This window comes from Lontra canadensis, unplaced genomic scaffold, assembly GCF_010015895.1.
Source record: "Lontra canadensis isolate GAN:19392208 unplaced genomic scaffold, GSC_riverotter_1.0 scaffold200, whole genome shotgun sequence".
Classification (NCBI taxonomy): Eukaryota; Metazoa; Chordata; class Mammalia; order Carnivora; family Mustelidae; genus Lontra; species Lontra canadensis.
The window spans coordinates 1,317,219-1,343,558 of NW_022631194.1; the positions used below are offsets into that span (position 1 = coordinate 1,317,219).

General features: G+C 48.2%; 1 protein-coding gene and 2 non-coding genes across 3 annotated transcripts in view; 1 reads left to right on the forward strand and 2 right to left on the reverse strand.

Annotated features, from left to right (window-relative positions):
- Positions 1 to 710: 710 nt before the first annotated feature.
- LOC116861550 lies at positions 711 to 874 on the reverse strand. The gene has a single exon (XR_004381509.1). It is a non-coding gene; the product is annotated as a U1 spliceosomal RNA (small nuclear RNA).
- Positions 875 to 6,787: 5,913 nt separating this feature from the next.
- The window catches only part of LOC116861547 (myomegalin-like), a 48,198-nt gene continuing 28,645 nt past the window's right edge, over positions 6,788 to 26,340 (reverse strand). Inside the window, 13 exon segments of the mRNA XM_032848188.1 lie at positions 6,788 to 6,923; positions 8,662 to 8,708; positions 9,005 to 9,141; positions 10,167 to 10,310; positions 11,468 to 11,682; positions 12,453 to 12,542; positions 12,545 to 12,568; positions 14,954 to 15,178; positions 18,681 to 18,805; positions 19,665 to 19,854; positions 21,709 to 21,828; positions 22,460 to 22,591; positions 23,608 to 23,850. Of these exon segments, the coding sequence (XP_032704079.1) occupies positions 8,693 to 8,708; positions 9,005 to 9,141; positions 10,167 to 10,310; positions 11,468 to 11,682; positions 12,453 to 12,542; positions 12,545 to 12,568; positions 14,954 to 15,178; positions 18,681 to 18,805; positions 19,665 to 19,854; positions 21,709 to 21,828; positions 22,460 to 22,591; positions 23,608 to 23,850 (1,661 nt within the window). The 3' untranslated portion in view covers positions 6,788 to 6,923; positions 8,662 to 8,692.
- On the forward strand, positions 26,133 to 26,239 carry LOC116861553. The gene has a single exon (XR_004381511.1). It is a non-coding gene; the product is annotated as a U6 spliceosomal RNA (small nuclear RNA).

The window sequence follows — 26,340 nt, forward strand, 5'->3', positions numbered from 1 at the left end:
GGAAAGGTCTATGGTGCCAACTGAACGTGTCCTTTGCAAGTGGACAGACATGCCTCTTTAGAAGCCTGTCAAGGGTCGTTGGGCTGGCTCAGTCCGGAGAACACCAGACTCTGGATCTAGGGGTCCTGAGCTCGGGATCCCCCCACCTCCGCTGGGTATAGAGATTGCTTAAATAAACTTAAATAAATAAACAAAAGCACGTCAAATTCCAAAGTCTATATTCTCTGAAGGGCCCTCTGGAGGAAGGCTGCCAAGGGTAAGAAGTGGCCTGATTAAGGATAGGGAGTCTGGGGATTGCATGAGGCTTTGTAGGGTGCTGGTGGGAAAAGGGGAGCCAGAGGGCAGCAGAGGGGGACAGACTCTGGCTTGTGTTTCCTGGGGGAGTGAAAGAAAGCACCTTCTTCGCCTAAATCCTTGGGCTGCAAGACACCAAAACATAAGCAGAATCACACAAAATATTGGAGAACACTGGGCACGCTGCTCCAGGAGAGACTTCAAGAAAAACAAGAGGACCAATCTTTTCCTGAAAACTGTGCATAGAGGACTCCTGCGTGTCTCTGGTGAGAAAGACCCATCAACCAGCAATGTAGTTAAGTGGGTTATAAATCATGCATTCACTGAGTAATCACCGCTAAAACAGCAACACCTGCAAACGTTCTCTTAAAAGATAAAGCTGTAAGAAAAAAAAATCAGAGCATCTCCCCTATTACTCAGGGAGAGCATGAATGCAGTCCCCCACTGCCATCAATTATGGAGTCGAGTTTCCCACATTTGGGGAAATCGCAGGGGTCAGCACGTCCACAGTGCAATGGACAAGCCTCATCCTGGGAAAACGACCTGCTTGATCATGGTATCTCCCCTGCCGGGTAAGTTTGACCCTCTCCGCCTCCGCCTCTGTCTCACCCTAGCCTCACCCACAGTCCACCCTGCACACACGCTCACTCACCAACCAACATCCCAAAACCCTCGGCACCCACTCCTGCCCCAAGCATCCTCACCCTCCACAGGAGTCTTCCTAATGCAATGGAAGCTACATCCTCTGCCCCAGGAATTCTCCAGCCCAGAACCGCCACCTAAGGGTAACTGATTTACATCAGACACCACCTATCCATGATGTCAGGGCGTCTCCCCGCCACCACACACAGGCAGGCACACAGAGCACTCAGCACAGGGAAGGCTGCCCCAGCCTGAGAGGAACATGAGGGAGGACTTTCCAGCAGACAGAGAAGCACAGATCCATCTCTCCCTCTCTCTCTCTCTCCCTCTCCTTAGAACCTGCTTTGAGGAGACAGAGTGCGTTGGCTGCACTTGTGGGGCTCAGCCTCCTAGCCAGTCCCACACACAACCCGTAGGCCTAGACACCCCATGGGAGGGGGCGGGGAACCCAAAGTCAGCAACCTCTGGGCCAGCCCTTGGGCTGAAACCTGGCAGCAACATCCCAGGCCCTGAGAACACCACCAGGGCTGGCTTCTTCACCAGGCGGGCTCCTAGGGCAGGGATGCGGCGCCCCTCATGGCCGCCAGAGAGAGAGAATGCCCAAGGATCCCGCTTTTGAGGACAGTGCCAAAGGAAACCATCCCTTCTGCTCCCTTAGACAGGGCTCAGAGTTCACATCAGGGGGTTAGCTAGGTTCCAGGGGCCCGGCTCTGCCACCACCTTCCCTCCCTCCACCGAGGTGCTCTTTCCCTTGGATGAAATTTCTGCATCAAAGTTGGCCTTTTGATGGAAAAAAGTCAGGTCTGAAAAACAAAGCAAAACAAATACTCCCAAGAGACCAGTACTTGGGCAATTGTATGGCCGTGGATGGAGTGTCCTAGGGTCCTGATTTGCCTTCATCTTGATTGCACCTTGAGGGACTGCTTTGCTTTTACTGGATTGTTGAAATTTGAAAAGATTGGGGGATGGAGGGTATTCAACATTAGTTGTTGTCTAGTTCGTAGTGTGGTGGGGGGGCAGAATAATGCCCTCTCCCTAGGTGGTGCCCATGCTAATGCCAGTGAGGAGGAAGCAGAAGGCTAGCTAAAGGACAAAGCACAGGCTGACTTCCTGAGCCCCTGACCTCCCACTCCTGGGTGAGATCTCTGGGACAGTTCCAGGAAGCTGCCAGCAGTCTTATTGGTAATACCAACTATAGAGAAAAACAACTTTAACTTGACAATGCCAAAGGCCTCTAGGATCTTGAAGGTCCTCTTTAGCATATTCTTTTGAAAATCTCCTTTTCTCCCAACCCCTAATGCCCAAGTGTATAATGAGCTTTGGCTCCCAACCCCAGGGCAGCAGCTCTTTCAGCCCAAGGGTCCTGTCCCCATGTTTTAGTAAAACCAACATTTTGCACCAGAGATGTTGCAAGAATTCTTTCTTTGTCATTGGATCCCGACCTCACTCCACCAAACCTCACCTGTATTCCAAAAAACCCATCACCAGGAACCTGTGTACATGTTCCATCAGCAGCAACAGGGACCCTGCAGAGATGCTTATGTTAAGGACATTGAGATAGGGAGATGATTCTGGATTCTCCAGGCAACCCCCTGAATGACAAGGGGGTCTTAAAACTGGAAGAGGCAGAGAAGGTCAAAAGGATGCTGGATGAGGAGGACTCTCCCTGCTGGGGCTGGGGCTAAGCATGGAGGAGGGGCCTCTAAAAGCTGGAACAGGCAAAGAGACACACTGTCTGAAAAATACAAACTGCCAATTATTTTACCAGCAAAAATGAGACTTGTCGAGAATAAAAGGGAAAGGCGATCAGGGATAAACCAGCGTTGGCAAATCCATAGGCAACTCCAGAGAACAAATGGGAGGGACGCTCTTCTTTTTGGAGGAAAGGGGTCAGTTGGGAAGATTGTTCTAAAAGTCCATCGGGGTGAACTGTGAGTTGGAAGAGAGCTGGCGTCTCCCTGGGGGGACAAAGCTAGCATTTCTTACTCTGGCCTGGTTAGTAGAGGCCTATGCCTGTGCAATGTCAAGTCCCTGTAAGGTCAGATCAGTCCCTCCCCTGGGGCTGCAATGCCCTAAGAGGTAAGGAGGGCAGAGGAGCTCCCTTGCTAAAACCTTGGGACTGCATTTTAGTGTGGTTTCCCTTGACTAATTTCCACCCTCTCCTAGAGCCTCTAGAAGGGAAGGTGCCCTGTGGACATCTGGATTTTAGTCCAGTGAGATCCTTGTTGGGACTCTGCACCCTCAGAACTGTAAGATAAATATATATATCTATATATCTATATAGATATATATTATATATATTCTTTTAATGTGCTCCATTCATGGTGACTTGATGTCACAGTAAGAAGCATCTAGCTCATTCAACTCAATGGTAATGAGTTCTGGGGAATACGATAAATTCTGTACAAACTCTGCAGGTTTTCTGTCTTAGGTCCACAGGTCAAGAGCTAGTTTTATTCGTGTTTATGTCTTACTTTTAGGTACCTGCCAATGTGATGTGGGCCAGGAGCGAATGGTCAAGAGGCTTCTTCAGGGCAAAAAAAAGGTGTTTTTATTAAAGTTCAGGGACAGGACCCCTGGACAGGAAGAGGTGCCCTGGGATTGTGAGGAGTGATTGATCATATACTGTATGTTGGGAGTGGAGGGTGGAGATAAAGGCATTTCCAAAGGGATTTTTAGGTGTTATCAGAGATTTCATGATCCTAGAGGTCTGGCTATTTTCTAGCTAAGGTTGCTTTTTGCCTCTAGCAAAGCATTACCGTTAGGGTACTTGTGTGTTCCTGGAGGACATCCTGCTCTTTCTGTCATGGGCTGCAGGTTGTAAGGAAATTTACTTTTATTTACATTTCACTGGCCTTTGCTTTCCTCATCACCTGCTTTTTTTTTTTTTTTTCTTTCCATTCTTTTCTGTAGGATTCACAGTCTGTTCCCTGCAGGGGCTCAGCCAGGTTCTTATGGGAATTATGCAAAGTGGAAGACATTGGCGGCCACACAGAAAGATATTTCAAGAGTGGGCTCTGTTATTCTCACAGGGAGGGTTAGTACATAACTTACAAAGAAGTGAATATTGGACAATGTTCCCATCAAAGGTACATTTTTGTTGCAACGAGTTCTCTTAAGGCACAAAGCTACTTTTCAGCCTTTCACAAAGGGTGAAAAGCAACTGATCTGTGACTGGATCCTGAGCGGAGTGACATCATACGCTGTTGCTTTCCTAAATGTTATGTACTTAAAGTGAATTTTGTAGAAGCAGTGTCTGAGTTCTTCACTGATTACTGACTATCCCTTCAGAGTGCAGCAGCCCTGGTGGCAGAGGGATGGAGGAGAAATCGCTGGGATGCTGGAATAAGCACAGGGTGGCATGGTCTCATGCTTGGTTTCTTTGCCTTAATAGCTTATTGACTTTCATCCATTCAGCCGATTGGGCCATGGAGTTCCTCTGTATTGACAGCCAAAGGCCTTCGTGGAAATACTTGAATAACAGAGCAGGAGAGCAGATGTGGAGTCACTCCATCGACTAATAAAATAGAGGGCATCCCTACCTCAGGTGGGAGTCTTTTTTTGGGTCTTTTTGTTACTGGTGGCAGTGGTGGTAATGGTTGTCAGATACTATTTGAGGATTTTGTTTGTTGTTGTCCCTGGTTGTGCCTCTTTCTAGGAAATAATTGTGGAGTGATAGCTTTATAGTAATTCTTGGAAGGCAAAAGGACATAACTAAGGACTCTTCCCAAGGAATATTTGCAGATCTCTGTGCCAACATTTATGGAAGGACTTACATGCTTTTCAGTTAAAGGTTATCAATCAAAGTGAGACAAATCTATTTATACTTTTGGGTCAATGTTGGAGAACAACAGTTTTAAACTGTGGTCTGCATCAGAATCACCTGGGGTAAGATACAGATGTAGTGAAAAGAAGGGCCATCTGTACCCCAATATTCATAGCAGCAATGGCCATGGTCACCAAACTGTGGAAAGAACCAAGATGCTCTTCAATGGATGAATGGATAAGGAAGATGTGGTCCATATATACTATGAAGTATTATGTCTCCATCAGAAAGAATGAATACCCAACTTTTGTATCAACATTGATGGGACTGGAGGAGATTATGTTCAGTGAAATAAGTCAAGCAGAGAGAGTCAATTATCATATGGTTTTGCTTATTTGTGGAACATAAGGAATAACACGGAGGACATGGGGAGATGGAGAGGAGATGGGAGTTGGGGGAAATTGGGGAGGGGAGATGAACCATGAGAGACTGTGGAAACTGAGAAATGATCTGAGGGTTTTGGAGAGGAGGGGGTGGGAGGTTGGGTGAGCCTGGTGGTGGGTATTATGGAGGGCACGTATTGCATGGAGCACTGGGTGTGGTCCATAAACAATGAATTCTGGAACACTGAAAAGAAATTTTTTTTAAAAAGGCTAAAAACAAAACAAAAACAAAAACAAAAAGCTCTGAAACCCAAAAGAAAAAAAAAAGAGAGAATCACCTGAGGTATTTGTGTAAGAAATGCAGATTCTGGGGCCACACATCAATGAAATACTTGGGATTGGAGCCCAGGAAGTGGCTCCTGTGATCTCCACTGCTGATTCTAAGGCTCCCCAAACCTAAGAACCACTCTCTAATATTTTTAGATTGGGGATTCTTACAAAATGGCAGAGAAGGCAAAACTCCTTTTAAGCGTAGACCTCAACAGTATAGTCTATGACCTTCTTAGGGACAGTGTGTCTTTCCTACTCTTACATGCTCAGCCTAAAGACTGGTGTGGAAATCAGAAACAGAGCAGGTGAGGAAAACCTTTTATTTCTTTGTACACATTTTACTTTCATAGCCACCCAAAGGACTGTGTTTCATTTCCTCTAACAGACCCTGTCCGCCAGTTATGTTGCCCTCGACAAATTACTATAGCAACATATATAAATATCTATCATACATTTATACACACGTACACACCTTCTAAAGCACTGTCAGGACACAGACTAGGATTTCCCACAACTGGGGCTTCTCAGGTGCCACTTAAAAATGATCACTGGTGTGTCTTACAGGACTTTCTTTTTTTTTTTTTTTTTTTTTTAAAGATTTTTATTTATTTATTCGACAGAGAGAGATCACAGGTAGGCAGAGAGGCAGGCAGAGAGAGAGGAAGGGCGGGGGGAAGCAGGCTCCCTGCCGAGCAGAGAGCCCGATGCGGGACTCGATCCCAGGACCCTGAGATCATGACCTGAGCCGAAGGCAGCGGCTTAACCCACTGAGCCACCCAGGCGCCCCGTCTTACAGGACTTTCAATGGGCTTGGGCTGGCCCTGAGCCCAAGTTTCCTAGAGAGGAGTTAGGGTGATGAAAAGGAATGGCGTATTCAGAGTGAGGTGGCCACACTTCGAAGATCATAAAAGAAGGGGACTAGGAGGTGCTAGGCTAAGCAGGAGATGGCACATGGGAAGCCACTGCTTTCACCAGGAGCATTTGAAGCACTCAGGAGCCTCGGTGTAGACGGATGCCCAGCAGAACGGTGGCCGGGCTAAGCCGGACCCAGGGAAGGGTGGATCTGGGAGTTGTGTTGGCTGAGCCCCACTGGCCCTCAGGGCACTGCTGTCACTCGTGGGCTTCGGAAAGGGCTGAGGAACTCCTGTTTGGGGATCAGGGGTCCCATCTGTAGGAAGCAGGGTCCTGTGTCCCCTGAGCTGACCATCTGAGGGCAGGCGTCGGAGCGAGGACTGGCTGCAGCCAGTTCCCAGGCCAGTGAGTTGCACAGAAGCAGTGTCAGGACCTTCTCTACAGACTAGTGCTGGGCTGAGCAGACCCTGGTGGGTGGTGTTCCTCAGCCACAGGAGAAGCTGTCTGCCCTTCAGGAGGAGGATGGGACCCTCTGGCAGGTGTGGAGGACTGGGCTCCAGGTCTCCTCAGCAGACTGGGATCTGCACCAGAGGGGGGCAGGCCCAGTCTTCCTGCTGTTTGAAGGACCTCCAGTGGCTCCTTTTCTTCCGTGGCTCCTGGAAGGCAAAGGTCACAAGCCTGGGGTGCACAGCAGTGCCCTTAGGGACTTCACCTGGAGACAGAAATACGACAAGGTGAGAACCTGGTATCAGGTTCTGCTGGTGGCTCCCTGAGCTGCAGTGAGCACTGGGTGGGGGCTGAGCCAGGAGCTCAGTGAGAACCTGTCAGAAGGATGAGCCCAGGGGAGGGGGTGTGGACCTGAGGAGCCCCTGGTGCTACCAGGTGAGAGGGAAGCTTCCCCACCACCTCGGGCAAGTGACAGTCCCGCTCAGAGCCACTGCACATGAGATGCTCAGATCCCACACTCCCTCTTCATGCGCCAGTCCACTCCCCAGTTCACTTGGAGCAAAATGATGGCTTCTGTGACTTCGCGGGAACCGAAGTGCTTAGTATGAAACATGCCCATGAAGAAACAGGCTGTTGTAGGAAGGAGAGGACATCATGCAGGGAAGTCCCCTGCTCAGTTCATGTCCCATGTACTTAATGAGGAGAGGGAGGGGCCCCATCAGCAGGGACCTCCAACAGCCCCTAGTGCCACCTCTTACAGATGGATGGGCCAAGGCCACAGAGCCGGTTAGTGACAAGCCTGGGATTGGAACGCAGGCCTCAGGCCCTTTCCATTGGTCTCTGGGAAGTGCAGAGGAAACTTCCAAACATGGGGAAGCCAGTGGTTGTGTGGGGCAGGAATAAGGCTTTACAGAGGCCATCTTGTATGTGTTCTTCTAAAGAGGCTCAAGAAAGAAAGGAATCATCAGAGAAGAACAAAAGGGAATTAGGAAAAAAAAAGGGGGGGGAGGGTGAAGTCATGGCCCAACCCATTTTCAAGCCATGGGATCAAAATTCTCTTAGGAACATTCCTAGGAATAGGTCCAATTGCTTATGGCAGAACTTTAATGTCCAGTGAAGGGTTTAGTTTCTTTCCCTATTCTTTTTTAAGGAATCTCCATGGCTAGCGTGGAGCCCAACTCAGGGCTTGAAGCCACAACCCTGAGATCAAGACCTGAGCCAAGATCAAGTCAGATGCTCAACTGCCTGAGCCACCCAGGTTCCCCTAAAGGTTTAGTTTCTGATTTACAAGCCATTTGGTACACTTCAGCTTACTTGCTAGGGATCGGGTTAGTATTTCAAGTAAATGTACAGAATACCTGCCATATACACAAAATGTTTCCCTTCAAGTTTCATTTTTATTTATTATCAAATTCTCTTTTAGGTCAAGAAGACCCAAAGGTTGGTTTCCTTTGGAAAAAGAAAGATCAAGATTGAATGGCTATTCTCTGCCAATAGAGTGTGCAACAGAATCAACTGATTTGATGGCATCTCGGGTTTATTTTTTCATGAAGTGAAAAGGGCTACAGGAAACACTAGAGTGGCCCCAGAGCCCCTTTCCTAGAAGATAATTTAGAGGCATACTCCCCATGTCCTCTGGTCTTGGGAATCAACTCACTTGCTTTCCTCGGACTCCTGACTTGGCCTAAAGGAGGGAAGAAGTGCGGTGAGGAGAGAAGAGGGTCACGATGTCACAGGGAGATGAGATGGCACGGGAGGGACTTGGGTGGGAGAGGTGATGGGGAGTGAAGCTAGAAGAACATTTATTGAGGAACTGAATCCTAGGAATGAACTGGAAATCTCCTGAAAGATCAGAGTGGGTCGGGGATCATCTGCAGACTCTGGAGACAGGTGGGGATGGATTTGGGCTGGGTTCTGTGGCTCTGGCAGGTGCAGTGGTGTCCTTACCTCCAAATTAGTCCTTTCCTTCTTCAAAATATCATGTGTCCTGGTCACTAAAACAACAAAACAGCCCAATAGGTAGAAGTGACCATCTGGGGCCATACTTGTCTACTGTGTTCCAAAGGGGGTCTTTCTGGCAGCTCAGATCAGGGTCTCCTGCTGCCCCATGCATCCCTCCCTCTGCATCCCCAATTATTCATGGCACAGGAGGTTTGGGGACATCACACTGGTCTGCAGCACTCCTCCCCACCCCACCCAGTCTGTCTGGTCAGGGTCCATCGGCAGCACAAGTGGGGAGTCTGGAAGTCTTCCCACCCCTACTTTCCTCTCTCATCCCCTGGCTCAGGACTGACTGAAGATGAACTGCTCCATGCTTTCCTTCTGCTGGTTGGCGGTCGTCAGACGCTCCGCTGTGCTCTGAAGGATGCTCTCCTGTCTGGACAGTCTGGTTCTCAGTTCTAGAAGTTCCCTTTGCAGGGACTGTCCCTGGGGAAGGGAAACAGGCTCTCTGTCAAAGGTCAGAAGACTTCAAGCTCCCCACGCTTTGTGGCTCTTGAAAATATAAAGCAGGATTCTATAATCCTCTCACAATGATTTCTGGACTGGAGTCCCTCCAGGAGAGACACTAGAAGGCTCCAGCTGAGGCCAGCTTAGACCAAGGCCATTAGGTCAGTACACTGAGACCCTGGGAGCCCCCATGCACATGGACACGGGCCTCCATTCCTGTGGCTGTAGAGGCCCTGATCCCCGGGTAGTGCCAGGACTCCCAGCAGTGGACCAAGAGCACACATTCAGCGCTGACATTGGTTCTAGTACCCGGGCCTCACAGATAAGACTTGCTAGCTGGGCGTGTTTTGCCCGGGGAGACAGTGTGCAATTCTGTAAATCTTCGGAGCAAATTAAAGATGGCAGAACACCCTCTGCCTCAGACCCGGCATAGTTGGGGCCCATAAGGTGTTAGTGCTTTAATCTGGCCTCAGGCTCCTAGGAAGGGCTGGTGGGGGGAGATGGAGAAAATTTGTTGGTCACACTCCCCCTGACCAGAGTCCAGGCCTTATATCTGAGAGCACCTGGTGGTGGGGCGGCTGACTCTTCTGGGCCTGGCCCAGGGATGAGGAAAGCTGTGTGTGGGATGCAGTGGGTGGCTCCAGGAAGGTGCTCATCTCTTGGTGACATTCTGTGGGGATGGCGTGGGGAAAGGGGATGTCGACATTTTCACAGGTCCCTACATTTTTCGGCTCAGCTAAGTTCAGAAAGTGAAAGAACCCAAACACTCCTGGTTGCTGGGGTTCTCACATGTCTGCCCTCTTCGTATTCTGTCCTTCCCTCTTTGCTGGTGGTGGGAGGAGCCCTGCCAGCCACTACCATGGACAACAGGTATCCCCCCCGGGATGCTCTCCTAAAGCCCCCCTGTCCCAACTCAACTGCCCAGCTCCTGACCTTTAGGACTTGGGAACTGAGGAGGCAGAATGGCATTTGGGGCAGAAGTGATGAAGGAGGCTGCCACTCACTGTGCTGTCAGACAGGACAGGGCTGGGGGAGCTGGGCAGGGCCGCTCGCCAGAACATGGTGAGGAGGGAGGCCGACTCGTCCAGCGTGTGCTGCAGGGCCTGGGCGCTGCTCCCAAGTTCATGGATGCCTTTGCTGCCCGGCACCTGGGAGAAGGGGGAGATAGCCCTGGGCACCAGACTGAGAGATCATTCTCTTCCCCCTGCTCAGGCTCCCCCAGCACAGGGCTCAGGTTTCCCTCATGTGTGAGGCACAGGCATGGACCTGCTTGAACCTGTGAAACCGTTTTGAAACCTGGAAGCCCTGGATCTCCACTTCAGCAGTGACCTCCAACTTGTAAGAATCACTAGATTCTGACTTCTCTCATACTCTCTGTAAGCTGCTAGTCCTGCTCCGTGCTCTCGGGTCTAAGGTCCCTGATTTTTGCTTTGGCACCCCCATGCGTATCTCTAAATCATACCTCTGCTTCAACTGGGCTGAACCATTTGTAGCTCCAAGGACTGCGATGCCATTCCCTTTACCTGGAATGCTATCCTCCACCACCCAGAGAAGCTGTGTATCTTGCCAGTGGTTCCTCTAGAACCCTGTGACTTTCCTTGCCTGGCCCAAGGACCCCTTCTGTGTTTGCACCGTCCCAACTCAGAGGATGGCTTCCGACACTGAGCCCAGATCCTCTGTTGTCCTTATTTACTTGGATATGTGGTCTTCTCTCTGGGGTGGAGGCTCTTGCAGACAGGGCTGTCCCTGCACATCCATGCATCTCCAGTGCCTCAAACAGCACAGCAGCTGGTACCTGGTCTCTGAACAGGGAAGCGCTCTGAGAAGGTGCGCTGCCCGCTTCCCTGCCCTGCTCAGTCTGCCCAGAGAAATCCTATGGCTGCCAGGGTTCACCCCTTCCACAACATGGGGCCTGTGCGGATGCAAATCCTGAATTTCCAGCCACCTGATTAAGTGATTTTACTCTGCCAATGGATGACCATGTGCCAGGGTGACTGGATCAGATAATAAGTGAGCAAAGGGTACTCAGTAGAGCACAACACGTAAACCAATACTCAGCAAATCCCCTACAGATGAGGATGACAATTCTCCTCTGGCTCTTCTGTGTTTCTGAGAGGAAACGTCAGTCAGGGCAGAGTGTATAGTGAAAACAGGAGATGGAGAAGAAAGGCCCAGCTGGGTGTAAGCAGAAGATGTAGACTCAGCTATGGGGGATATGCAGTGGGAGAAGGAGCTAAGATCAGAAGGAGAAAGGGCACAAGGAAAAGGAGCACTTAAGACCTACATGTGACCACAGTGTGATTACCTCTGTGCCCTGAGTTTCAAGGCAGGCTAATCTCACAAGAGCTGCTATCTTTTTGACCAGCAATTTGCCCTCCCCTATCTGCTGTCTTAGGGCACTGTAGTCGTCAATGTGGCCAATGACATGGCAGCCATGCTTATTGGCAAAGGAGCCATCAGTAGCTTCACCCTCCAGCTTGAGAGGTTTCTTCATCACTGGAGAAGCATCCAAATCCAGCTCTGAAAAACAAGACCCCAACAACATAGAATCCACAGTGATAAGCATATCCTCAGTCCACCTCATTCTAAAATAGACATCAAGGAGTGAAAGAGGCCAGGAATAGGAAAGGCACTCTGGAAAAAGTACAGTGAGGTGTGAAGTCCATAGATTTCTGGGCTCTATGGTTTTATGATCTTTTTTACATCATCTCATAATGATCAAATTGCCAGGAGGCAAAATTTTATCCTTATTGACAAATGAAATATCCAGGACAAATATTATTTTAATAAAAAATTTTAAATTTCCAGTTAAGAAGACAGACAAACTAAGGGTTCTGGAAGGGAGGGAGGGGAGGGGTTGGGAGGGCCTGGTGGTAGACATTAAGGAAGGCATGTATTGCATGGAGCACTGGGTGTGGTGCATAAACAATGAATCTTGGAACACTGAAAAAATAAAATAATAAAATAAAATAAAAATAAAAATAAATAAATAAAAAATAAACCCATTTAAAAAAAGAAGACACAGACAAAGAAATTAAGCTGGACACAGCACTTTCAAGGACGGAGAGATCACTGCGCAGTGAAGCACAACGGAGCAATAGGAAAACCACAGGAGGAAGAATAATGGCAAAACAGGTGGCCACAGAAGGTGCAATGAGTAGGACTAAGGACTTTGGGACCCAAGGAGAAAAATCTCTACAATCAGGTAATGTGCCCATTAGTAACTAAAGGCTACTTGTATTGGTAATTTTCCATCATCAATACCTGACTCCTTCCATTTCCATATTTACCATTTGTCCTCTTGAAAATGGTGGTCTCTGAGCCAGGAGCAGCGGCAGAAAGGCTAGGGAATGTGAGCGCTGGAGAGTTCATGCCAGCTGCTCAGGCTGGAGGGAAGCAATGGAGTCTAGGGCATAAAGACAATAACTATTTTCAGGAACCCTGGAACCACCACTAACCAAAGCCACACACAGCCTAGTTGTCACCAGCAGAGACCTAAGGCAGCATGGTTTGTCCTCATTACACCCCAACCGTGACGGTAAGCAACAGCAAACAAATCCCTTAGTTTGGAACAAGAACATGTCCTTTTAATGGAAGCAAGCTCCATGAGAAGCAACTTCTGGTTTGAAAGATTATTAGGTGCATTTTTCCAGCCTGCATTTTGAATATAATTATGTGTGCAATTTTTAGTACACTGCCTTGTAACTAAACCCATGATGTGGAGAACAAAGGCAAAAGGAAATGTACATCAAGTTAAATTTCCTTATAACCTGAAGTCCATTGATAAACATTTGAGGCAGGTAGAATAAGACATTACAGGAACCCCAACTGTCTTAATCTTAAAGACCTACTAAAGGGAAAAACAGTCTTAGCTTGACAAAAGCCAGGCCTCCAGGATCCCATGATATTAACGTCCTTTAGCATATTAAAGTCCTTTTGGAAACTTCCCTTTGCCTGTATCTCCCCCAATTCTAAAGTATATAATCAATGGCTCCTCCCAAACCCAGTGCCACTCTTTCTGCCCACTGGTCCTGTCCCTGTGCTATCGTAAAAACACCTTTTTGCACTGAAAAGTTCTCGAGAATTCTTTCTTGAGCTCTGAACCCCAATATTTCCACATCAGATATGTGTACTACATGTGTCAAAAATACTGAATCAAAGTATGAATGGACTTGTGGGCAATTAAACTAGCATTCCAATCACCATTCTGATGAGTTAGTGATCGGAAAAATGTAGCAGGATGAGACGGGTAGAGACAGAAGGCATGGCAGGTTAGAGATGCAGTCCTGGAGACCAGGCAGCAATCCTACAGTGGAAGAATTGGAAAATATCAGAGAAGGCAGAAAATCCTGCTCAGGAGGTGGCCTAGAACCAGCTCTCCAGCTCAGGCCACTGTGGTGGGTAAGGAGCGGGCACAGTGTCAGAGTCACTGGGGCTGAGTCCTGGCTGGGGTCATGGGGATGCAGTAACGGAGGAAAGCTGGCCAGGAGGGCAGAGTGGGGAGTTATAACCGAACACTACAACCATCACGGCTCCCCAGGGGGAGCCAGGTATTCACCTATTATGGCCCAGCAGTTACTATGGGACATAGTCCATGTGACACTTTCTCATCTAATGGCCACAACACAGGATCTTGGAAGTGTCACCTTCATTTGACAAGTGAGGTCAGTGCCTAATTAGTGAAAATCTAGCAGGACAAGGGGGAAAAGCTAAGGATTAACATGTCCCAGGAAGAGCAGGCCGGACGTGTCTGAAAGCTCATCTTTAGAGAATCCTGAGCAGAAATGGCTCCTACTGAAATAAAATTGAAAATAGAGTCCTGGAGGTGAGAGAAGATGGTTAATTAAAAAAAGAAAAGAATAAGTTGAAATGAGTGTGTCAAGATGGAGGGGGGACAGTACTAACATTCAGACTGAAGCTAGGTGAAGGGGGCTGGGTGAAGGACATTGAGTAGAGAGGGAGAGAGCAGGCAAGGCAGTATCTGGAAGGGCAGATGTGGAGGGGAGGGGAAGGGGATGACAGCCACTGGGAATAAAGGGGGCTATCATCCCACTGCTTTCCACAACCAGCATTGCCTGCGGGACAGGAATGGTTTCCACTCAGCTGAGCTCCCCTCCAATCAGGGAATGGGAATCTGGAAGGCAAAAGACACCGAGACAGAGGCTGGTGAGGAGGAAGGACATGAGGAGGAAGCCAGTAGCTGGAAATAAAAACATCCAGTTCGAATCCTGGGTCGGGTCTTAGCTGGTTAATGTCTCAATCCCGAAGTTTTCCCACGTTGAAATATGAAAGTAAAACCTCCTTTACCTCAGATGAAACAGTTTGGAAAATTGTTTGAAAACTCATGGTAAATTTTAAAGCACTCCACAAATACAAGGAATAGATATTAACTCACAAGATATCAACTGTTGAGTGATGCTTACCATGTCAGGCACTTGTAAATTATTGCACTTAAGGCTTAATTACCATATTACCATATAACATGCATATGATTGTCCATAAGATACATATGATTATTATCCTCATCCTGAAGATGAGGAAAGTAAGGCTTCAGTACCTGGGGACTTCAAACACCTTGCCCAAGGCAAGCAACCTGTACCCACAAACAGAATCTGGGGCCTGAGCCAGCTGGGACCCTCAATCCCACCCTCTCACCCAAGACTGGAGATTGAAACGACTCAGATTTCACCTGGACCCTAAGGAGTGTGGAAGAGGGAAGATCCCTTCCACCACAGACATCCTGGCTACTGCCCCACTAGCCACGGGCTTCCTGGTCCCCCTGCCTTCCTACCTTGGAGGAGCAGTTGCTTGTTTCCAGGGTCCTCCTGGTGGGCGGAGGAGGGGCTGAGGCTGGCTTTGCTCCCCCCGCCATGCAACTGCTGCTCCAGCTGCAATCGCAGACAGCTGTTCACCTGGATGCTTTGCTCCAGCTGCCCTCACAAAGCTCGGATCTCTGCCATCAGGTGGCTCAGCTCACTGCTCAAAGGGACCTGGAGACAGGCATCCCAGGTGGGAGCTGAAAGAATAGAGAGAGAATGGGTCTGGTGGCTCAGATCCAAGCTTTTCCAAGCATTTGTCAGAACACTCCGGAGCATTCCTTTCTACTCGGGACCCCGCTGTCCTCTTAGGGCCCCAGGAGGCAACGCATTTGGGACGGAGCTGCCTCCTTTTCCTGCGTGGGTCTCGGCACTCACTGAGAGAGATACCGCACACCAGAACTGCCCCAAGACTCACGTGACCCACCTGCATCTGGAGAGCCTTCCATGAGCAGGTGGGGTCAAAGCCTATTATTGTTTGACTTCTACAGTCACCCTAGTCCTATAGGCCAGAGAGCAGGGTCTTCAGAGATGGGGGGGTCAGCACTGGGCTAGAGAAAGCCAGGGGGTTCAGGAGGAGGAAAGCTGATGCCTCTGTCCTCAGGAGTTATGGTGGAGAGGAGGAAGAGGTCACCAGGGAGAGGAGAGGAGGCACCAGGCCTTTGGCAGCTTAGAGGAATGGGAGCCTCTGCTAGAGGCCAGGGGTCACAACTCACTGAACTATTCTACTTCACCATGTTGTTTTTGTTTTGTTTTGTTTTTTAAATCTCTATTTGTTACCACAGTCTGTTTCTTTGTACTAGAGGTGAAGACAGCTAAGAAATATTCTACAAAACCACATAACTTATCTGAAAGGTTGAAGCCAAATATATTTCAAAAAGTAGAATTTGTTTTGGTGTTTAGGAAGGCCATAGGATCCGTATGCCATCTCTCACGTAGCCCATACACCAGGCTGCCTCTAGGCCACAGGCCTTTAGTCAAATACATTCATATTTCTGTGATGAGCCGGGTGAATATTACCACTGAGTGGGTTTAAGTAAAGTCTTTGGTCAGTTCAGACAGGTTTTGTGACCAAATGAGTATATGAAAGAGCTACCACAAGAATTCATGTTTCTCATGGGATTACAGAATTAAGGATAAGAAACTATGGGGTTTCAGTGGTAGGAGCTTTGAAATGACTCCTAAAACAACTCTAAGAAGGGAGAAAGGCATGAAAGAGGATGTAGTCAGAATGAAGGGACTTTTTTCCCCCTCTGTCATATAAAAATGAAATTGAAAGGAAAAAAAAATACTGAATTTACAAACGAAAAACTGTTCCCAAGAAGTTAGTATAGAAAGGCTTCATCCAAGTTGTTACTACAAGTTATAAGGGATAAGGGTTTACTATGAGAAATTTTCTGGAAACATCCCATATTTTCTATTTTTACTCATTTGCATTATGTTTTTATAATCACCATAGTATCTAAATACTGCTATAGCATCTTATAAGGAGGCCAGAGGTCATGAGGCGGGAGGAAACTCCCCCTGAGAAGTCCTCACGGGGCACCTGCAGTCTATGGTTAGTATCTACCAACCCCAAAGCTCCATGAAGCTCCTTCCTATCTTTCTTTCCCTATATCCAAATCTTCACAAAGTTTTGCCTCATCCTAAAAATGTTGTCTTCTATCCATTCCTCTATCTTCCCAACGGCACCTTAGATCAGACTCTCCTCATGTAAGTACCCCATAACCACACCCACTCAGTGGGTTTCCCTGATTGGAGTGTCTCCCGACTCCAGTGTGTCCCACTAGTCTGAGAGTTCTGTTCCCATCAACTATCTGTTTTGTTTGGAAAAACGTACTCATTTTCCATGGCCCACTCTGTAGAATGTAAACTTTCATGGTACTTCATAGCTCCTCTGTATACCAGCAGCCTTCTCAACTGACTGGACTTCTCACACTCCCTCATACAAAGCTCTCCACGGGGAAGGCTGGACCCGATGCTCCCAGGAGTGCACAGAAGCTATTCTCTCAGCCTGCGGTGCCCCTGATGCTTCTTCAAGTTCTGGTTCACCTTCTCATCAGCAACTTAGGAAATCCAATCAGGTTTAATGAAAATTCAAATTTGGCTGAATATTGAAAATTCTGTATTGCTTAAGGAATTTTTAAACAGATAATAAAAAAAAATTAGAATTGAAGGGCTTAGACATCCCATCCAAAGCAAGAGCTGTTTCTATGGGATCCTTGACAAGTCATCCCTTTCTATTTAAATGGGGTTTGGATGGGAGGCTTATTCCTTCATAAATTAGCAATTCTATCACTCGAAATCTCTAGTGGTCAGGAAGGCATAAGAATGATGTAAGTCCAAATTCTACTGCCCTTTATCCTTTGATGACCCTTGTCTAAATCAATGCCAAACTCAGCAGCTCTTCTTTTTCACCTGATAGTTCTTCAAATATTTAAAACCAGTTCTCATCTCCTTGTGATCTTGTCCAGGCCGAAAATTGTTTAGTTTCTCTGACGTTCAAGATTTCTGGTCACCCGGCATGGTGGCTCCTGTCTTCACTTTGCTCCCTGGTTTGCCAAAGTCCCTTTTACAAGATGGTGTCCCACAATCTAACAATATTTCTGACATGGTCTTTCACTCTACTGTGGTCTCAGGTTGAATTGGTTTTTGTAGCAACCTTTGCCTACAAGTTCCTTGGCCCAGTGGGTTTCTAAGTAACTCCCCATTCTCAAGTCCATGAATGGCTAGAGAGCCAGACCTTCTGATCCTGTACCTCTACCACTGATATTTTCAATCAAGTCAGGGTTTCTTTTTCTTTCTTTCTTTTTTATCTTTTCTAAGTTTCTTTTATTTTTAATTTTTTATAAGATTTATTGATTTATTTGACAGAGATCACAAGCAGGCAGAGAGACAGGCAGAGAGAGAGGGGGAAGCAGGCTCCCCACTGAGCACAGAGCCTGATGTGGGCTCCATCCCAGGACCCTGAGATCATGACTTGAGCCGAAGAGGCTTCACACTCTGAGCCACCAGGCGCCCCAATCTTTTCTAAATTTCATGATATTGACATCAGTACTCTGTTCCAGCCTGGTTGGAGTTATTAACTTGATGTTTACAATACCCTCCCCCATTTGAACAACAATGGAGAAATAGAAGAAGATTCTCCAACATTAGATCAGTATCTTAGCAGGTGGCAAAAAGTCCTCAATAAAACAGTTTAAAATTTAAATCCAGGCTTGGAATTTAGATCCTAACAGAGGTATTTCTGTAAATGTTGTGCATCTTTTAACTTTCTCCCTGAGGAATGTGTCAGGGTAGGAGCAGGGCACCCGCTCTACTGGCTGCATGGGGGCAATATGTATTACTCACAATATTCAAGAGCTTCTCACATGATGGTGCCATCAGGACAGTTCTTTGAATTTTTTTTTAAGTCCCTATATAACCTGGACTTTGCTCAACTTTTCTCTGGCCACCTAGGCAGGCAGAGTTGGACTCTTGTCCAGCTACTTTTAAGGATGTCTTGGCTGGATCTTGCACATGTCACCAACCTCTGGGCTTTGCACATGAGAGAACCACTTTGCTCTTACTGGGAGCCCCAGACCTGGCTGAGGCAGAACTCTGTAGCTTTCCAGAGCTCTACAACTCCCAGGGTAAGGACCACACCAGAATCCTAAGCAAGCGCAGGGAACTCACCGGGGAGGGGAGAGGGAGAACACATACCTTTCAGCCCTTTCTTGGAATTGCCATAAAGCGCCTCATAGATTTGTAGCTCTGACTGGAGGGACTGGAAGAGCTGCTGTTTCTCCTCACACTGCTGCTGCAGGAGGGCGAGCTTGTGCTGCAGCCTGCACGGGGGAGGCAAGGACCCTCTGAGCGCCTGGCACCCCTTTGCCCCTCTAGGCCACCTGCTGTCAGCCAGCCTTCGCATCACGGGGCTTTAGCCCTAGATGTCAACCCAGAGGTCATGAAGACCATTACTTTTACTTTACGGATGTGGAAACAGAGGCTCTGAGAGGTGAAGTAACTTTGCTTGATGTCATGCCATTAGCTACATTAGTTGGGAGCAGACACTCAACCTCCGTATTCTTCCTGCGCCTATGGTGCTCTATTCCCGGTGACAGGCAGTCATAGGGTTTATGTCGGGGATGCACATGATGGCTGGTGGGGATGCTTCCTACATTACAGTGAGACCAATATCCTTAAACTAATGGGAAGGATGAGAACATTTTTTTCTCCAGGACCTGATATGCTGAGCCGTCCCCCCCCCCCACTTTTTTAAAACATTGATCTGAGAGAGAGAGAGAGATCACTTGCCTGCAAGCGGTAGGAGGGGCAGAGGAGGAGAGAGAGGAGGAGGGAAAGAATCCCAAGCAGACTCCAAGCTGAGTGCCAAACCCAGTGCAGGGCTCATTCTCATGACCCCGAGATCATGACTTGAGCCAAAATCAACAGCCAGACACTTAACCGACAGAGCCACCCAGCCACCCCTGATATGCTGAGCCTTCTAAAATAGGGTTTTACTCTCCCAAATTTGGAGTGAAAAGGCATTCTCAGAGAAGTCCTTCCTTCTGCTCGAATTTATCCATAAATCAGGAATAGCAGAGGGGAAACTGAGAACCCCAAAAGGCTCCAATACCTGTCTTGCCAATATCTCATTAACTCTGAAAACAGGGCCCCCTTCCTTCTTATTGGGCTCCCCCTTACCTGGACTCTTTCTCCTGGAGGGACAGGCGTTCCTCCTGGAAATGCAAGATCTCCTGTTGCTTCTCCTTCAAGTCTTCCAGAAGCTGCTGCCGTTCCCCCTTTTGGTGCTCCAGCTCCATCTCCAGCTCTTGAAGCAGGGATCGAGAGGACAGCAGGGCTTCCCTCAGGCATTCCGTCTCCTGGGAGTGCTCTGGGGAGCAGAACACAGGACGACTTACACTGTGGGGGCAGAGGCTGGCAGGACAAGGAGCCCAAGCTCCTCCATCCTGACATGCAGAACTAAGGCAACGGGAATGCAAGCTGATGCTGCAGTTGCTCAGAAAAGCAGAGGGTGTCAGCTCACTATATCCACATGCCCTGGGGAATGTGGAGCCTCCATCTTTGAAATGCCCTTGATCTTCTGCTTTCATAAGGTCTACCCTGCTATTAGAGAAAATGCTGCAGTTTCTTTCTTTTCTCCTTTCCTTCCTTCCTTCTTTCCTTCATTCCTTCTTCTGTTCCTTCCTCCCTCCTTTTGAGAATTTATTTATTTGAGAGAGAGAGATAGAGCAGGAGCAGCAGGGAGGAAACAGAGGGAGAGGGAGATGCAGACTTCTCTCCCTGCTGAGCAGGGGGCTCCATCCCAGGATCCTGGGATCATGATCTGAGCCAAAGGCAGTCACTTAACCAACTGAGCCACCCAGGTGCCCCAAAAGCTGTGGTTTCTTTTTTTTTCCCCCAAATTCTATTTATTTATTTGACAGACAGAGATCACAAGTAGGCAGAGAGGTAGGCAGAGAGAAAGGGGGAAGCAGGTTCCCCGCTGAGTAAAGAGCCTGATGTGGGGCTCAATCCCAGGACCCTGGGATCATGACCTGAGGCCAAGGCAGAGGCTTAACCCACTGAGCCACCCAGGAGCCCCAAACACTGTGGTTTCTAATGCTCATTATTTTCTAAGTTCACATACCCTCTCTATGATAATCCATTCTTTAATTTTGCTAAAGAGCAACATCAAGACTTCTTGTCTATAGTTTTTAGAATATATTATATTTGTCAATTTGAAATGGGCACATCTGTCCTTTTCTGGGCTTGTGGAATCTCAATAACCTGCATGATTTCCCAGAGACTAAGGACAGGGACTCTGAGAACAAGGCTGCAGGAGCTGTCAGTCTACCAGGGGGAAGTCCCTGGGCCTGGCTGACCATACTTGTTCACATCTTAGTGACTTCTCCCCACTGAGGTCTGTGTTAGCCTGTCCTGGCATGAGATGGTGGTTTAGCAGTTGTGTCTTCTCTCTTCTCTGTGATGTCTCATTACTTCCCCATCAGTGACCTCTCCCCTCACATCTTCCTGCTCTGAAGAGGCAGATTTAGAAACATCACTTGCTGTCTCTTCCTGTTCCACAACATTCTGGGCTTAATCCTTTAGGAAAGTATTAGTCTTTCATGACTATTCAATAAATAATTGCAGATAAATATAATTTTTATTGACCATATATTGATTTGATCAGGTCAATTGACACTAAGGTCAGCTGTCCCCCAAGTCACAGAGTAAGTGATGCCCCATCTCCCTTAGATGCCCATTGAATAGTGTTGGGAATGCTCTGGAGGACATCTGGCTGGTGCTTCCAGGCACAGAGTCCTGAGGATTACTAAGCAGAGAGGAGCCCGGCCTGAGTGAGTGAGGGGAAGCAGTGAGGAGACGGGGATGGCAGCTCAGTACCAGGAGAGACACATGAGGCTGCAGTAAAGTCTGGACAGGTAGAACAGATATCTAACTGGTATCCAGTTCATAACTAATGACTGAGTATCTGAATATCTATAGGTTGCACAGAGGTGGTGGGTTTCCTAGAGCTATCTTTGTCCCTACACCTTGGAGTGTGAGGGCCCATGGTTGGGACCTCTCAGGAAGTAGCCCCTTCTAGACTGAGAACCACATGGGTCCTTGGGTTGGTGGATCTGGTTAGCTGTTATCTCCACCTTCTTCTCTTGGCTTCAAAAGGTGTTTGGTGTGGCCAGAGGAAAGGGACTGGGAAGGAGCGCAGTGTGTGGCTTTTACCACCCACCTCTAGAAACACGACTCAGCTGAGCCTGAAGGCTCTGGTTTTCTTCCTTAAGAACTCTGTTCTTATTGTAGAGCTGAGGTGTGGGTTCCAGGCTGGGGCTGTAGAAATTGGAGGTAGATCCTGTTCCAGAAAGTGTAAGCAGACATGTTACACATTAGGGTAACAGATGCTTTCCGGAAACTACCCATTCTGTCCCTCCAGAAATACTGTCCCAACCCAGCAGGAGTGCCTGCATCCCCAAGGCCTGGACCTCAAGCCTGGTGGGCCAAGTGCCTGGTTTCCGTGTGGGCCCTACCACATGCCCTAGCTGCAGCTGTTCCAGAGGCTCTTGTCCCCACAGGAGCCACTGTGGGGCTGGGGGCAGGACAAGGGCATGTAGAAGGAATGGCCTCCAAGGGACCGCAGCCTGAGAGGAGAGTGTTGGGAGAACGGCCGCCTTGGTGAATGGTTGCAGGAGGGCGCCCGCTGAGCGGGCTCCACCACGTGCCAATCCCATGACAAGGCAGAGAGGTCAGCAGGCACATATACCAGCAGACTAAGGACGGGCTGGGACACGCCTCGTTAGCTCTGCCAGGAGGAAAGTTCTCTCTTAGCTCTAAGAGAGGATAAGAGCACCTGCCCCCCCTGCCTTGCCGGACTGTTTGGAAGGAGCAATTAGAGGAAAGCCCAGAACATGCTTTGGAAAGCGTGAAGCCCAGCCTCTGGAGGCTCCCGGGTTGTGACAGTGTGAGCGGCTCTGGGCCTCTCCTACCGCTCCCACGGGCTGCACAGCTGAGCCGGTGTTCAAGCTGCTGCCGCAGCCGGTCGTTGATGCAGATGGACTCCTCCAGGCACTGGCACAGGTTCTGGATCTCTCTGAGATGTTCCTCCAGAACGTCAGCCCCTGCAGCCATCCCGTCAGGACCGGGAAGAGGTGCGAGATGAGGAATCCTGGTCACCAGCGAGGCTCAGGTGGAAGTGGGGCACGGCCAATGGCTCCTCAGCATGATCCCTAAATATCCCCACCCTTCCAACAACTGCATTCTCTCACATGGGCACTCAAGAACAAAGAGACTTTGCTTAAAGAGGAAATGGGCTGTCAAACCCAGGACAGCCCGAGTGAAGCATGCACCAGGGGCCTCCTCCTACACACAGTTAAGTGTGAGGGAGTTTCAAGACTATTTATTTATTTGAGAGAGAGAGAGAGAGAGAGACAGAGAGATAGAGAGAGAGAGAGAGTGCATGAGCAGTGGGGAGGGGCAGAAGGAGAGGGAGAAGCAGACTTTCCACTGAGCAGGGAGCCCTCAATGCGGGGCTTGATCCCAGGACCCTGAGATAATGACCTGAGCTGAAGGTAAATACTTAACCAGCTGAGCAACCCAGGCACCCCAAAGTGTGAGGGAGTTTTAAATGTAAATGTACAATGACCAGTGTAACTGGTGATGGTGAGGGAGTTTTACATGGTTTAGAAAAATAACTGAAGTATCGGGAAAGGTGTGGTGACCTGAGTGTGACTTTCTCTCCTGAGTGTGTTAGGGAAGACTTCACTCTAGCCTGATAACATTCTTATGGTTACTTGATGAAATATTCTTACCGAGACATCAAGCCCTTCCTCCAGCCTCAGAAAGGAGGCATAAAGTAGAAGACCATGGATATAAACTTCTCCTGTGTGGTTAATGACATGAACGTGAGAGCACAAGGTGTGTCCCTGACTTTCCTAGTTCCCCGAACAGCACTGAGGCCCTGGGGCAGGGAGGCTGAAGTGGGGCACTTAGGAAGGTCCAGCACAGATAGGACCCTTTAATTTTACCCCCACTCTGTGAGCCAGGGACTAGAGAAATGGAAAATGCCCCTGCCCAGCTAGAAGACTCTAAATGAGATTTCATTTCGCAGACCGACCTTTTTGGCTTTATGTTTTACCTATGGGTTTGGAGTTAAGCTGACACACAGAGGACAGGTCGCCTGATACACTCCCTTTCTGAGGCCTCATCACATCCCACTGGCTGCCTCTGCCCAGATAGCCAGGCTCCAGGATTTTGCCCAGTTCTGGTCCACCCCTCAGTGGAGAGTGGGGCTGGGCGGGGTTGAGATAGTGAGAAGAGCTGGCTTCTAAATGGTTGCTTGGCAGTGCAGCTGGGGAAGCAGGATGGATGGTGCTGACACCTGGGCAAAAAGAAACCAGAGTGAGGAAGAGAGGATTGGAAGGGAAGGACCAGCAAGAAAGTGTGGGATTGCTAAAAGTGGACACTAAAGGGGACATGCACGATGTCAGAAATCCCAGTCCATTGTGGAATACCAGTTAGATGAAGACCATAACCTAGAAGCCATAACTTTCACCTCATGTGTTTGCTGGCATGAGACACCAAGAGGTGGAGGATGGACAAAGTATCTGGAAGTCACCAGTGTACACAAAGGAAAAGTCCAGAGGCTGCACTCCTGGCTTCTACTATAATTCGTCATGATACAGTCCAGGAAAGTTCTGGAAGGAGAACTCAGTCCCAAAGTTGGGGGATATAGTACATTCCTATTCGTAGATATGCTCAATGCTGGCATCCATGGAGGGATGTGGGAACTTTCATTTAACATAGGCTGATGCTCTCATAGATCTTAGGAAATCATGGGCTTTTCCCTGGGCCAAATCATCTCTGCTTCTTTGTGAAAAGAAGTCCAGGCTGTGGGAGAGACAGAGAGAGGTGGGCAGGTCTGTAGTTTAGGATATTCCTATTCAGAAGACGGCTTTCCTTCAAGGATTATCAGCATGGGCAGCATAGTAAGCAGGTAACTTGACCTAAGCAAAGAGGAAGAGGTCATCATTCCCTCCAACTAAGCCAAACTCCTCAGAGGGGATAATGCAATTGGCTACTGGTCAATTTTTATCTCCATTTGTAACTGGTTCTCAAATTTATCTACACACTACAGTCACCTTGGAAAATGTAAACAAACACATACTGATGACTGGACCTCCCAGAGATTTTGCCTTAACTTGGGATACAGCTTGGGCACTGGATGTTTTAAAACCATCCCAGGTGATTCTAATGGCAGCAAAGTTTGAGAAGCACCCATCACGGGTCTCTCCTTCCTCAATCTGCAAAATAATAGATGTTCATTAGGATAACTGGGGGATAAACTGTGTCAGCATCTGAATCTTTTTTTTAAAGGTAGGCTCCATGTCCAGTGTGGAGCCCAGTGTGGGGCTTGAACTCATCACCCTGAGATCAGGACTTGAGCTGAGATTTAGAGTCAGATGCCTAACTCACTGAGAGTCACTGGGCTACCCACATGACCCTCAGCATCTAGATTTTAGTTGGGATTTGTAAAGATGTGATTTCCTGCATCTTTCACACCCCCTTCCTCCCCAGACCAACACAAGGCAAAGGGGGAAATCAGGGGTTGTTGACAGCTTACATTTTAACCAAGGCTGTAGAAGGTTCCAAGTCTATCAGTAAAAGCGATCAGCATTCTCACGTTCCTGGTTGCCCAGGCCACATATGAGAGAGCACATGCCCTAAACCATGAAAAGACACCAGACAGACTCTAACACAAGGAGATCTTTGCCCCACTGTGCCCCAAGAACCCGCCATGCACCAGTGTCCATGAGGATGCTTGTTTCCAAGCAGACAAGAAACTCTGGTAAGCTGCCATCCCTCAGAGAGGCCTGTGCTTCAGGACAGAAAAGACAGGGCTGTCATCTTGCTCACCAAAGCTGGGACCATCCAAACGGTCAATGGACCAGCCATTGGTCAGACTAGGTATGACTTGATCCCATCAACAGACCCTTTTTCATGCACAGATGTCTCCTATCTCTCCTTTTGGACAAACTGACAAATATGGAAAGGTAAAGGAAAAGAAAAGTCAGTTAGAGATCTCTCTTGCCATTTTGATATGGGACAAAATTGTTTTCCATCCACTGTTGGTTCCAGAACTGCTAAAATGTCAAATTCTAGATCAGAGGTCCTGATAAATCATCTACTGATCTCTAAAGAGACAGAGAAAAGATTGTTTCAAGGGGCTTCCAGAATTTGTTGAGCTTATCTCTGAACAGGATGGTAACAAAACCATCCTAGACAGAAAAGGTATCATGGAAACACAGGACTGTGAGCTGAAGACCTGGTTTCAAGCCCATCTCTCCCACTTACTAGTAACCTTAAACAAGTAGCTCTACTTCCCTGACCCTTAGTTCCCTGCCCGGGCTCCACCTATCATGCAAGTGGTGTGAGGCTTAGGAAGACCAGGTTTGTGTTGCTAGGTTAGTGTAGATTGCTACACCTGGGTAAAGCTGTGATAAGCAGGAGGCAGTCTTCTAGATGTTACTGCCTGCAAAAAAGGGAGCTGTACAAACTCTCCTAAAAAGGGTGTTATCTAATTGGTTCTGGAAATCAAACTGGGACAGAGTAGACTAGAGAGTGTGGTCACTTTCAGAATTGACATAAGAAATAAGCTGGACTGTGCTCACTTCTGCAGCACATATACTAAAATTGGAACAATACAGAGAAGATTAGCATGGCCCCTGCACAAGGATGACATGCAAATTTGTGAAGCATTCCATATTTAAAATAAAAAAAGAAATAAGAAATAAGCTGGACTAAATGACAATTGGGGCTTCAGGTATATGAATTCTCATCTGTGGTCCTAGGTCACTGGACACTGTGCCTG